General features: G+C 43.5%; 1 protein-coding gene across 1 annotated transcript in view; it reads right to left on the bottom strand.

Moving 5' to 3' along the window:
- The window catches only part of phex (phosphate regulating endopeptidase homolog, X-linked), a 25148-nt gene that overhangs the window by 8130 nt on the left and 2018 nt on the right, over positions 1 to 15000 (bottom strand). The window contains exons 2-14 of the mRNA XM_042066950.1: positions 11169 to 11222; positions 10175 to 10336; positions 9997 to 10080; positions 8832 to 9058; positions 8494 to 8562; positions 7798 to 7914; positions 6782 to 6865; positions 6014 to 6156; positions 3463 to 3556; positions 2889 to 3017; positions 1756 to 1857; positions 988 to 1065; positions 348 to 451 (exon numbers count right to left, since the gene is read on the bottom strand). Of these exons, the coding sequence (XP_041922884.1) occupies positions 348 to 451; positions 988 to 1065; positions 1756 to 1857; positions 2889 to 3017; positions 3463 to 3556; positions 6014 to 6156; positions 6782 to 6865; positions 7798 to 7914; positions 8494 to 8562; positions 8832 to 9058; positions 9997 to 10080; positions 10175 to 10336; positions 11169 to 11222 (1447 nt within the window). The remainder of the gene's footprint in view (positions 1 to 347; positions 452 to 987; positions 1066 to 1755; positions 1858 to 2888; positions 3018 to 3462; positions 3557 to 6013; positions 6157 to 6781; positions 6866 to 7797; positions 7915 to 8493; positions 8563 to 8831; positions 9059 to 9996; positions 10081 to 10174; positions 10337 to 11168; positions 11223 to 15000) is intronic.

Raw genomic sequence — 15000 nt, 5'->3', positions numbered from 1 at the left:
AAGTATATGAATGACAAAGGCGTTCACCCTGTTCACTCAAATAACTGAAACAATAAACAACATGAGTGTGTGAGTATGAGTGTGCTATTGTTAAGCATGGGTTGGGGACTGGAGAGTCGGCGTGTCAGGGCACTTACTCTGTATGTGTGTGTGTGTGTGTGTGTGTGTGTGTGTGTGTGTGCGATTGTTAGGTATAGGCAGGGGATTGGAGAGTCGGCGTGTCAGGGCACTTACTCTGTATGTGTGTGTGTGTGTGTGTGTGTGTGTGTGTGTGTGTGTGTGTGTGTGTGTGTGCGATTGTTAGGTATAGGCAGGGGATTGGAGAGTCGGCGTGTCAGGGCACTTACTCAGTGCGAGGCACAGGCTTCCTGAGCCAGCCGATGTCTGATTGGGCGATGAAGCGAAGCGTCTGCATCACATTCCCAAAGTAGTCCTTCTCCGAGAACGACAGCTGAGAGGGAAAGGACACACACACACACACACACACACAATAAACATTTCACATTCAAACATACACATATACGTACACGTACACACACACACACACACACACACAATAAACATTTCACATTCAAACATACACATATACGTACACGTACACACACACACACACACACACACAATAAACATTTCACATTCAAACATACTGTACACATATACGTACACGTACACGTACACACACACACACACACAATAAACATTTCACATTCAAACATACACATATACGTACACGTACACACACACACACACACACACACACACACACACACACACACACACACACACACAATAAACATTTCACATTCAAACATACACATATATGTACACGTACACACACACACACACACACACACACACACACACACACACACACACACACTCATACACTGACGTGTCTATGCATTCACAACTGTAAAACCCTGAACTTTAGCCTTAAGACAGACAGCACAAGTATTCTGCATGTGCTGTAATTGGGAGCTCCAGCACCTCTTTGATGTCCTCGTTGATGTATGTGTCGTTGAGGATGAACTCTGGGTAGCCCACCTTGGGCAGCACTGCATGGGCCTGGACAGAGGGAACAGACCACATGGTGTGAGGCCAGGCCAGGCTGTGGAAAACACCACTGCAGCATGGCCCACGGGCCACCGTGGTGTGTGTGAGTGTTGGAGCAGTGCTGATGTCATCGCCTGAGACTACCGGTCAACCCAGGTCCGCTTCCCAAACCCCCTGTGGCAAGTGTGTGTCATTGTGGATAAAAGTCGGCTAAATACCAGTCAACATTAACTTTAACTAAGGAAATTAACTTAAAGGGACACCAGGCAAGCTTGATGCTTTTTCTCTACGAAACTCCCCCTCGCTCGGTCTGAAGCTCTTTTCCTTTTCTTTGCATCTTCCGTCAAGGGTTTTCGCTGCTTCTTCACTGGCTCTGCTATTATACACACGTTTGCAACAATCGCTAGCGTTTCGTTAGCCTCTGTGCTGAAACTGCTTCGGTCGCCGGGTACGATACACTGAACTTGCAAGTGGGATATTCTTCCTACAGGCAGTAGGGGCGGGCGAGAGAGCCTTCATTCGCCCTGTAATGAGTCATTTAACCATATACCAACTTACGAAGATGATTAATTAACACGAAAACGTTGAATATGACCCTTTTGTCAGTTCATGATGAAGTGGGTACCCCCTTTATCGCTCAGTGGCTACTCAACACATTGCAAATGGACAAAAGGAGGATCATGCAGATGACCCATTGCCCACCTTTTCTACGGCTTTCTTTTTGGTGACATCATCCATCCAATCATTCTCTTTCTCCAGCATGTCGATGAAGGCCCAGCGAATCCCGTCAATGAGCTCCTCCATCTGAGCAAGCACAGACAGTCATGAGCCCACTTACGTCAGGGTCCTTAGCACATGTTGACCAACATGACGTCCAACTGGCTTATGGCTGTGGTCCTGACCCTCCACAGGTTACCCTGTAGGTAAGTCTACAGGGGCCTATTGCACAAAACTAGGATAAGGGATTAAGCCGGGATATCTTGGTTATCCTGGCTCAATTTATCCGTGATCCAGTTGCACAAAAGCGGGACAGGGGGCAGCAGGATATGTTATGGTATAAGTTACCATGGCGATTTATTCTGTGGAGCTAGCCTGGATCTATTTAATCTCATCCCTTATCTCAGTCAGCAGTCACCACAAACGGAAACCAATAGTTATTCCACTGCCCAGTACACATTGTTATCACATATACCTAGACCCACTGTCATTATTTAAACATTTGTGATCATTAAATAACTTTTACATACTCACCATTCCCGACCTGTCATGCGACAATGTGACGTCACGGGAGTGCCTAACCATTTCGCACGTGGTGGTCGCGGCACTAGCTGCAATATTCTCCTAAACAGAGGTGTTGCTGTTTGTTGCTGTTGTGAGAAGGCTATCTACCTACTTTACACCGTAGAAGAAGCAATGAAGCCGCTCTAGTTGCCATGGTGAATCAGTGAATCTGTGATTGGTGGCGGGGTCTATTTGAGGGAGCCGTGAGCACGCACTTATCCAGGATAGGTTTCACCTGGCTTGATGAATCCGTGTCTGCTCATCCTGGCTTGCTCGTTGTGCAACCAATTAAGCCTGTACGCTCTTGTTTTGGATTCATTGAGCGCAGCTCAGTAACTTATCCCGGATGTCTTAATTCTGCTTTTGTGCAATAGGCCACAGGTCTATGCCCACAACAACATGCCATCTAGGACACTGCCATCTGGGAATGGCACTGATGTGGTTTGACCACAAGAGGGAGCCAGACTATTTAATACAGATACAAAATGAGGCGAGAAAGAAACCCTGGCACACCGATTTTTATAAGTGCATTTAAAAACAAATGTGCAGTGTACCATATGCTTCTTATCTTCTTGAAAGTGCTTGTCGACAAACAATCGTCCAGTGGCATATATGAGAGTGTTTTCCACATAGTTCACACACTTGTCCCAGCGAGGGGTAAGTGAAGTGGTCCCCGATATCACCTAAGGACAGGAAGCAAGAAAAGTCACTTACAGAGAGGCCAGTAAGGAGAGCCGGAGGGGACAAAAAGCCACAACACAGTTGGAGAGGAGGAAGCGTCCCTTTCATGGGTGATATGAGTGGTTCTAGTTGATGGTTGCATTGCTGTCATATGTCATAATGAGTGAGTAGTGCAGAGATTTCCTTTATATCAGAGTGCTGACATCTGAGAGAAAACAATGGGCCAAGTGTATGTTGACAGAATTATGTAGAACATACTTAACCCCCACATCATACTCTGTCCCTGGAGTAAAATGTTTTCGTGAGTCTCTCTCTCTCTCTCTCTCTCTCTCTCTCTCTCTCTCTCTATGTACGTCAGACCATTTCTCTTTATCTGAAAATACACACAGACTATGATTGAGAATTGCAGACAGCTGCACAGCCAAAAGGTGGCCGGAGCACACTGACCCTCTCGAAGTCCAGGTATCTGTAGAGGAACCTTCTGCTGAGGGTAGAGACCCTGGAGAGAACCGCTCTCCACATGACATAGTTGGCGATGGTCCTGCAGGCCAAGGAGAGGAGGAGAAGGAGGAGGAGGAGGAGGAGGAGGTGGAGGAGGAAGAGGAGGAGGTGGAGGGGGAGGAGGAGGAGGAAGAGGAGGAGGAGGAGGAGAGAAAGGCAGAGGGGAATGTAGAGAAAAGTATTCATGTCCATGGTCTAACTGCTTTCAGAAGCTGCACTATATACACCTACGCATACAAACACACACACACATTTATTCATTTAGCAGACACTGTTGTTCAAAGTGACTTACAGTACATATGTCAACTATATTTCAAGGGATTACATTGTCACCGGAGTAACTTGGGGTGAAGTGCATTGCTCAAGGGCAACGGTGCAAACCGGGAATTGAACCCACAACTTTTCAGGATACTGCACGCTAGCCCAGCTCCTTAACCACTACACTATCACTGCCCCACCCACACACACACACACACACACACACACACACACACACACACACACACACACACACACACACACACACACACACACACACACACACACACACACACACACACACACACACACACACACACACACACACACACACACACACACACACACACACACACACACACACACACACAGGTCCTCCAGATACTGCACGCTAGCCCAGCTCCTTAACCACTACACTATCACCACCCTACAGGATACTGCACGCTAGCCCAGCTCCTTAACCACTACACTATCACTGCCCCACAACACACCCACACACACACACACAGGTCCTCCAGATACTGCACGCTAGCCCAGCTACACACACACACACAGAGGTCCTCCAGATACTGCACGCTAGCCCAGCTACACACACACACACACACACACAGGTCCTCCAGATACTGCACGCTAGCCCAGCTCCTTAACCACTACACTTTCACTGCCCCACAAAACACACACACACACACACACACACACACACACACACACACAGGTCCTCCAGATACTGCACGCTAGCCCAGCTCCTTAACCACTACACTACCACTGCCCCACAACACACACACACACACACACACACACACAGGTCCTCCAGATACTGCACGCTAGCCCAGCTCCTTAACCACTACACTACCACTGCCCCACCCACACACACACACACCCACAAGCACCACCCACACACACACACACCCACACACACACACACACACACACACACACACACACACACACACACACACACACACACACACACAGGTCCTCCAGATACTGCACGCTAGCCCAGCTCCTTAAAGTGCGTATGTCAGGTTAAAAAACATTTTTGACAAATGAAGGGACATGAAGCAAGATAGTAGTGAGTAGTGATTTTTCTTGAAAAATCATCTTTAAATACAAAAGAACAATATTTACAGTTATTTTTATAACTGAATTTATGAACATTCCAGGAAACATTTCAGACACAATGATGACCTCATAAGAGGGAGTCCAGCAAAGTTGGTCAATTAAAACACATGGGATAAGTGATCATAAAGTAGGTTTTTTTACACTGATGAGGCCAAAAACATGACTTCATTCCAGTATGTCATGATAGAGTCTACTACCTGCCTGACATAAAAATATCCTGATACCTTTTTTCTTTACTGGCAACCATTATTGATCTTAAAATGTGATGAAGAGGATATGGGTATACCTGTATGGGTATGGGTATACCTGACTATAAAACCATCAGTGTATATGTGCTACCACACATTTGCTCTTTATATATATATACACATCTGCTTATCAACTAATGTTAGCTATAGACAGACTATTAATTTGCTTACTGATTCTACTTAACTGTATATGAAAGCCTATGTTATGGCAAATGACACAACTGCCATTTTGAAGCCATGATACATACTAATAGTGATCCGATCCTACTCACACCCCTAATCAATTTCTCACTGATGATTTGATGGCCATGATTTACCTAAATTTTGTAGCCTATTCGTCTTTACTTTGTCCCTGCCAGTCAGGCTCATGCTTATGAACCACTGGTATGTCATAGAGAACATTTTTGGCCTTATCAGTGTAAAAGAAAATGCCGTTAAAACCCATTCTCTCCTATGCTCAACTTTGCTGGACTCCCTCTTATGAGGTCATCACTGTGTCTGGAATGTTCATAAATTCAGTTATAAAAATAACTGTAAATATTGTTCTATTGCATTTAAAGTTGATTTTTCAAGAAAAATCACTACTCACTACTATCTTGCTTCATGTCCCTTCATTTGTCAAATTTGTTTTTTAACCTGACATACGCACTTTAACCACTACACTATCACTGCCCCACAAGCACCACACACACACACACACACACACACACACACACACACCCACAGGTCCTCCAGATACAGGCTAAACGACATTGACTCTCCAGACACACGCACAAGCCGCCCGTTTAATGAGCTGTGATTAATGGGCATGTGTGTGTGAGGACCAGGCTCTGGTCAAAAGATCAATGGCACAAGTCTGGACTGTTTACCTCGGCTCAGTGCTGTTGAGGAGCTTGAAGAGGTCTTTGAAGTACTGTGGCGCACGCACTATAACTGGCTCTGATGAGGAAATGACCAGGTCTGGGTGTTGCTTAGTGTCGATGGAGGCTTTGATGAAATTCAGCCAACTAAACTGCAGGCAGAGAGAGAGAGAGAGAGAGAGAGAGAGAGAGAGAGAGAGAGAGAGATAGACTTTGAACCTGCCGCTATTGTTAAAGTAGGCCTAATTAGTGTCTACACGGACCTGGTTGGGTGTTGCACCTAATGAATCAGCATGTTACGATAAAATGTGTGTGTTCAAATTTGAATTGAATTTATTATTGGGCAAACAAGATATTCAGTGTCGGAGTGAAGATGTAGGAGCAGAATATAAAAGTTGCCGTTACAACTCAGCTAACGCTCCACTGGAAAACAAACGAGCGCACTGACAGCCTTTCGTGCAAGTAGCCTATTGACAATAAAGCTGACTGCGACTTTGACTTTGAGATACAGTAGGGAGGCAGAAAGACAAGAAATAAAGAGGAAGTCGAAGGAATGTTCTATACTTGTTCCAGAATTTAGCTTTTTGTGAAATGTCATGTGAAATTCATACTTAATGGCATACCATGTGCTACTATACACAACTATAGCCTACTATAACAAAGAGTATATCTGTTGTGTGAGTGCATACTTCAGCAGGCTAGTGTGTAGTGTAGATGAAGTGTACTTGAGTGGTCAGTGGCAGATGACGGATGTGGAGTGCTAGGCCAATGTCTAACCTCTGGAACCGTGCGTTGCCAACGCGACAGGCTGTATCTGTTGTACATGTTCTCACTGGTGCGGTTCTCAAAGGGGATCATAATCTATTAAAAGAACAACAGACAAACAAAGTATCAGTGTGGGATCCTCAGTGGTGGAGCTAAAATATCTTTCCACTCGCTCTGTTTATTTGGAGTCCATGGTGTTTGGCAGATGCTCTTGTCCAAAACCACTTATATGAACAGTGCATTAGCTTATAATATATGAACACTACATTAGCTTATAATATAGGAATTAGCTTATAATATATGAACATTACATTAGCTTATAATATAGGAATTAGCTTATAATATATGAACATTACATTAGCTTATAATATATGAACACTACATTAGCTTATAATATATGAACACTACATTAGCTTATAACATATGAACAATACATTAGCTTATAATATATGAACACTACTGTACATTACTGTTCATACAATTGATAGTTTAACCAAAAGTTGAGATGCCTTCACTGTCTGAAGTATCAGCTATGAATAGTACTAGCTTGTTTTTACAGGGCATTTTCTCATGTTTTCTAGACAAAACCTTTTGTACTTATTCATGGACCCAGTAGGCTACTGTTCTATGATGGTTGTTGCTATTGTGGTGGTCTCTGAGCTCTATCAGGGTTGAAGTGATTACTAGGGTGGCTGATGGAGAGCATGAGGCTTGATGACCTCGGACGCCTCTGCAACACTTTCTCTCCAATGCACATCAAGGTGATAGAACATCAACCGAGACCCAACGGTTTGGCATGTCCACAATTTTTTTTTCTTTCACAGAATATCATAAAACAACATGGTTGGACACTAATAGTATCCCATCATTTTAAACAATTTATTAAAAGTAATAAAATGAAAAAAAAAATAAAAATGAATTTCATATTAATAATGGTTATTTAGGATTTTCATTTTACGAGCACTACAACCTTTGGTGTCACTGTGTATTGACTGAAGAACCGTCTGATTGTCTAATGTCCATCTCACCTGGGCAACCTTAATCTCAAAGTCAAGCACGGCTTTCATCTGAGTCTCTGCGGCCTGCTGTTTGGCACCAAGCATGACAGCGATATCCACCATCAGGCTCAGCAAGGACTCCCGATACTGCCCAGACACCAAGGACAGGACAAGACAACATTTACATTTTTACAAGTCAAGAACATGTAAGCAAAAACATATAAGGGGTCCTGTTCTTTGACTGTGTCAGGGTTTACAAAACACAAATACTGACACAAAAACACACATACAGAGAAAAAGAGGTAGAGGAAGAGAGAGAGAGAGAGAGAAAGAGGTAGAGGAAGAGAGAGAGAGAGAGAGGAAGAGGTAGAGGAAGAGAGAGAGAGAGAGAGGAAGAGAGAGAGAGAGAGAGGAAGAGAGAGAGAGAGAAAGAGGTAGAGGAAGAGAGGAAGAGAGAGAGAGGGGGGGGGGTGAGACACTACACAGACTCTCTGTGTGTGAGAAGACAGAGAGGAGGAGAGAGAGAAAGGCGTAAAGAAAAGCAGCACTAGCTCAGAACACACTAGCTTCCTGCTGAGTCAGCTTGAACATAAGATTAGGGTGAGGTTGTGTTGAGGTTGGGTTGAGATGAGGTTGGGTTGAGTTTGGGATGAGGTTGGGTTGAGATGAGGTTGTGTTGAGGTTAGGGTGAGGTTGGGTCTACAGTACCGGTACCAGCTGACTCACCCTAGTAGCCTCTGTGGTGTTGGTGATGTAATCCTCTCTGGACGGCAAGGTGAGGGACGCCTGGTCAAGCTAGGCACAAAGAAACACAAAAAAATATGACTGATTATGACAAGATTAATGCTGACAGCCATGAAGGATGTGGAAACTGTCCGTATGGTAGTGCCCGGTGCAATAGCACCAGTAGCGTCAGGGTCAGCATCAGTGGGGTTAATCCATGAGGAAGAAGAAGAAGAAGAAGAAGAAGAAGAAGAAATGTACAGGAGTCATGGAGGTCAGGGAGTGTATGTCTGAGATGGGCTGGCTCCCCTTGATGATGTACTTGAGATGGGCTGGCTCACCTTGATGATGTACTTGTTGGAACTCTTGTCATCTGGGGAGACGTAGAACCGGACGAGGACCGACTTGCTGTGCTGGGTGCGGATCTGAGCCAGCGTCTTCAGCAGGTCGAACTGGGGTTCCTCCCATCGCCAGTCGGAACCTAACGCGTCCCCGAGAACCGGCCAACGGAACTCCCGCTGCTTTAAAACCTGCAGCAGGGGCGTGGCATCTTCCTGCTCCAAAAGGCCTGCAGACAAAGGGCACGGAGCCGTTAAACAGACCAGACAGTGTTGGAGTACAGCTGCATTCAGACCAGACAGTGTTGGAGTACAGCTGCATTCATTCCAGGGGCCATTGCTAAGCTAGCAAATGTAGTCCAAGAAATATAAAACTGGCTGCTGGCATCCTCATCCGTTTATCTTTGGTGGTGTGCTCTGACATCAAAACTACAGTATAATGAACTGCAAAAACAGTTACCCCAGCAAACCGAACCCTACAATATGCTGACTGGCCATACTTTAAGAGTCCAAAACACACTCAAGACTGCAATCAGCCTATGGGACACAAACCTCTTGCTACCACCCATCTAAAGCCTGACACACACACACACACGAGCACACACACGCACGCACGCACAAACACGCATGCACGCACGCACGCACGCACGCATGCACAAACAAACACACAAGCACACACACACGCACGCATGCACGCACGCACACACGCACAAACACAAACACACACACACAAACACATGCGCAAGCACACACACGCACGCACACACACATGCACGCACACACACACAGAAGGGCCAGAGAGGAGGGCCCATGAGGAAGCGCAGGGGTTCCTCCCATCCGCCAGCGTCAACCATCTGGACGCGCTAATTAGCTAATTAATTAGCTCAGGTTTACAAGCAGCCACAAGAACAAATGAGTCAAATGAACTAGCTACGGGCAAACAGGCAGCACACACCAAACTATATTACTGTAACTTCCACACCATAAATACAGCTCGCTCGTGTTCTAAAACAGGGTTCCGAATAGCAAGCAGTGCATGCACACATTGGGCATGGAAACAAAAGGGGGAAAAATGACAAAGATCTTCACAACCCTTCAGTGGCTGTTAGGAACGCCTCGGTACTTGACCTAAGAGATCACAAGAATGTCCAGTGCTTTGTTCACTTACCTTCATTCATGCATGACTGGTAGAGCACCTTAGCCTTCTGGACTGCCTCGATGTCCCCCGCATCCATAGGCTGCTCCAGCAACTCTGAAATAAAGCGCACAAACGCCACCGTCAAATAAACTGCTTCCCATGTATAGAGGAGACTAGCTGCCTACAGTGTGTCTCTCTGTGGGGGAACCTTTTAGTTTGATGTCCACATTCTGCCTCAGCCATGGGTAGATGCCATAACTGGAGGAATCTTCCGGAATGGGGTTGTCCTTTATCCATCCTCCGCAGGCGTACTGGAAGAAGTCATCGCAGGGAGAAGCGTGGTGGTCCATCTTACTGAGGACCGAGCCCGCTGTGACATACAGTACGCCAAGAGGGGACAGCAGTGATGGAGGCATTCAGGTATGGTGTGATTATGGAACACCTATGGTAGCTATGAGCTGAGCTGGGAAGGGGACAGCACACATAGGTCTGCATTTCCTAAGGGCTTCACCAGGCTTTTTAAAGCTTGCGAGCAATGAAGACTAGTCCAATTCGGTTTCTTCAAGTGAAGAAATAAACCTTTTCCAAGACTAAGACAAAAGAGAACATAAATTAATCTCTGCTGAAAAGGAGCCTTTAGTCTAGGACTAGGCTTAATCCATGATCAGAATACTGGCTCTTCATCATGGCCATTATATCACAGACTATTCTTCATATCATACATCTTTTGGCCACTTTCTTGGATGGTGTATATGGTTTGTATGTGTTTATTGTTATTATTCTGTTAAACCATATTTAGTCTATTACTAATATTCTTTTGTTTATTTAAGCTTTATGACTACATTAAACTGTTAATTGTAATGTTCATGTAATGCTTATTACATCAACTGCTAAGAACTATAACTATGAACAAACATGAGCTATAAATATGAACAAACATGAGCAAAACAATGCTTTTTGGGTCCCAACAACTACACTACACTTAAAGTTGACTATCACTGTTTACAAGATTTACTCAGTGACAGGGTCATGCACTCACACCTGAGGCCACATTCACACACACACAGAGAGAGAGAGAGAGAGAGAGAGAGAGAGAGAGACAGACACACGCAGACACACACACACTTCCTCTCTCACACACCATTTCAGAAGACATGTGAAATATCTGATGTAGGCACCATGAGCAATCAGATGAGACCCACCTGCTTCAATGCATTGTGAGGTCAGGCAGAACTCCTCCTTGCTCCTCTGGGAAACTTTAACACAAACACATTTGAGTCACATAAAAACACATCACTTCATGCTAAAAGCTTTCACTCATCTACACTCATTAAGAACATTCCTTTTGGTCAATTCCAGAGATTACGGAGAATTTGTAATAATGATCAGGATTTCAATATTAAAAGTAAAGAGATGTATGGTTGTTTCAGGGAGAGAGGCTATCATGTGAGAACATTAGGCCTTTAATGTGATAGGATAGTGTTTCAGGGAGAGAGGTTATCATGTGAGAACATTAGATCTTTAATGTGATAGGATAGTGTTTCAGGGAGAGAGGTTATCATGTGAGAACATTAGATCTTTAATGTGATAGGATAGTGTTGAATGATCCGGAAAGGACCAGGGGGCGGGAATTGAACCGGTCGCCTGCGTACACTACTGTAACTGTACGCTTATGCAAACACATGAAGTCATGCAGCATACACTCTTAGACAATAGCTCAGCAGACAGATCAGAAGAAAACACACACACACACACACACACACACACACACACACACGCACACAGATAGACAGAAACACACACAGATAGACAGACACACACACACACGCACACAGATAGACAGACACACACACACACAGATAGACAGACACACACACACACACACACACACACACACAGATAGACACACACACACACACACAGATAGACAGACACACACACACACAGATAGACAGACACACACACACACAAACATAGCTTCCTTGCCGGCCCAGAGTACAGTCAGCTGTTGAAGGCTAGGGTGTCATCAGGAATGCTGAGCTACTGCGTCCTCAGGACACCGTACACAAACACACACACACACACACACACACACACATGCATAGCAGGTCAGTGAGAGCACTAGCAACCATGTGCACAGATGCTGGAACTCACATATAAACAAACAGACAAATGAACACAGCAACAGTTGTCTATTTCTCTCCCTCACACATGCATGCATCACATGTGTGCACAAATGGATACATTTATAGCATAGAACACACACCAGTGTTTCCCACAGAACTGAATTCTATTTGTGGTGGTAGGTTTGCAGAATTAACTCGAATGCAACAGTTTTTAACAAATTAGTGCAGCGCGGTTATGATTCTAACCAACCAGATATAAGCACAATTTAGTACAACCAGGAAAATCATTGTGTGGTAGTCAATGTTGATATTGTGGTGGGCCGCCACAAATAAGTCAATGTATGGTACACACACACACACACACACACACACACACACACACACACACACACACACACATTCATAGCATAGAACGCCTATGGAAATACAATGCATTTTGCAGGGACCAGGACTCTGTAGGGGAACTAGTGTAGAGACTGGAACTCGGTAGGGTCGGAAACCTTTTTTGCCTGGAGAGCCACTTTTACCAAATGTATTTTTTTTAATCTCAGAAGAGCCACATAAAGACGGTTACAAGAAAAAGTTTGGATATTTAACGTACAGTTACTTTCATTCAACAGAGGATTAATACATTATCTACTGGTTTTAAAAGTAATGTGCAAGTAACTTGAAATGTAAAGTGGAATGACAGAAGTATAGGCCTTAGGCTTCCCATGTAGGCTAAACACCACCCCCTATTTTCCCAGTGTTCTTTGGTATGCAAAGTAACATCATAGTTCACAACACAAGTTTCATTGACATGTCATTGGTGAAATTGAACATTAGGCATACCAGAGATTAGATTTGGCGATGGCCTTGGAGTCTGGCTGGCTCATATTCAGTGAGGTGAAGTTTCATGCAAGAATTGAGGCTGTCATCATTTAAGTGCAACTCCACGCAAAACTGTCATATAACGCCAACTAAATAGACCATGGCATTGTGTTGGCGTTATAGATGTAACAGTTTTGCACGGAATTGCCCTTAAACGTGAGCGCAGGTTTGTCTTTATATCTTTCATATGTGGGAAAGATTTCTCACATGCAAGTGGAATAGGGTTAACACAGCAATACTAACTCATTGCAGTGTGCAATATATAACGGGCAGTTCATTTCGCGTCTTCGGATGGAAACTTTCCCATTTCAGCCCGCTTATGTTCGCACTCGCAAGCTGTGGTTGCTGACGTTTCCTTTTTGACATTTCAATTTCAATTCAATTTCAATTTCTTTATTAAGGGATAACCCCTTGAGATGAGGCATCTCGTTTTCGAGGGGGTCCCAAAAACACCAAACACATATATTACACACACGCATACATCCACACCAAAGCTCTTCATCACTACAAGCTACAAAGCAGTCCAAACTCTCTAACCTAATAGATTTATGTTGGTAAAAACAGAAATTTAATTTGTAATACATTAAAAATAAAAAATAAAATACAAATAAAGGACACAGGAGAAAACCACAATTGAAAATGAGTTAAAGTGAATAAAAGAAGTAGAAGTAAGAGAAATAAGCAAGTATATGCACATCTAATAAATACAAGTACACAAACATAGGCCTATAGATAGATTTTTTTTTTTTAATAAGTCAACCACCAGGAAAGCATGTGCATTGGTCACATGATTGCAAACAGTATACAGACTATTCCAGTCAGAAGGAGCTTTAAATTTGAAGGCACGCCTCCCTATTTCTTTAGATATACTTGGAACAGAAAAAAACAAATGATCAAGATGTCTAAGCCCATAAGTAGACCTATATGGATTTAAATAATTTTGTAAATAAGATGGATAATTAAAGAAAAAGCATTTATAGATAAACTGAAGCCAGTGTAGTTGCCGTCTGGCCTTAGGTGATAAGAGATTCAGTTGCTGATACGTGTGACAATGGTGGGTAAGGTATGGACATCTCAACACAAATCGACAGAGGCTGTTGAAGACAACATTTAAAGATTTCAGATGTGATTCTGTTGTATTCATATACACAATGTCTGCATAGTCAAGGATGGGAAATAAAAGCTGTGTTACAATTCATAATCTGATCTGTTGAGTGAAACAATTTATAGAGCGATACAAGAGTCTAAGGTTGAAATTAATTTTCTTCACAACAGAGTCAATATGTGACTTGAAGGAGAGATTTGCATCAAGCAGTAGGCCCAATTATTTAAATTCTTCCACATTCTCCATAAGTGTATCATCCAAGAACCTTATTGACAGAGTGTGATCTTGATTGTAACAGGCTGACCTATTGTCAAAAAGCATACTGTAAGACTTAGCTTTATTAAGTATGAGCCCATTATCTGCGAACCACTTTTGAATGTTGTCAAAATCTGATTGCAATGAAGACTTGTTTAAATTAATATTGCATTTAGCAAAATAAATAACAGTGTCATCAGCATACAGCAAGATATTAGAGTTGGAGCATATTTTTGGAAGGTCATTAATAAATATAGAGAACAAAAGAGGGCCTAGGCATGAACCTTGTGGAACCCCCTTTTCCATGACCGTGTACTGGGAAAGACAGCCATTGAAAACCACACATTGGTGCCTAAAATGAAGATATGAATTAAACCAAAAGAGTGACTGCTTACACAGACCAATGCTATGCAATTTATCAAGAAGTAGATAGTGATTAACCAAATCACATTTTCCTTATCTGGCGATTCTAGCCTACAGCAAGCGCACACATCAACAACAAGTGTTCTTGTTGACTGAAATGGAGGGAAATCGGTGATTTTGTTTAATATTGCCATGGCAACGAACCGTGAATGTAACAAAATTGTGCAGGCTACGGTTACAGAGTCAAGGTGGGAGGTGGGAAGTTATATAAATTACTCAGATAGACCTACGAACTAAAATAAAATACATTTTAAT

Source organism: Alosa sapidissima, chromosome 17, assembly GCF_018492685.1.
Source record: "Alosa sapidissima isolate fAloSap1 chromosome 17, fAloSap1.pri, whole genome shotgun sequence".
Classification (NCBI taxonomy): Eukaryota; Metazoa; Chordata; class Actinopteri; order Clupeiformes; family Clupeidae; genus Alosa; species Alosa sapidissima.
The sequence above is the reverse complement of the archived record's forward strand: the minus strand, read 5'-3'. Positions and strand labels throughout refer to the sequence as shown.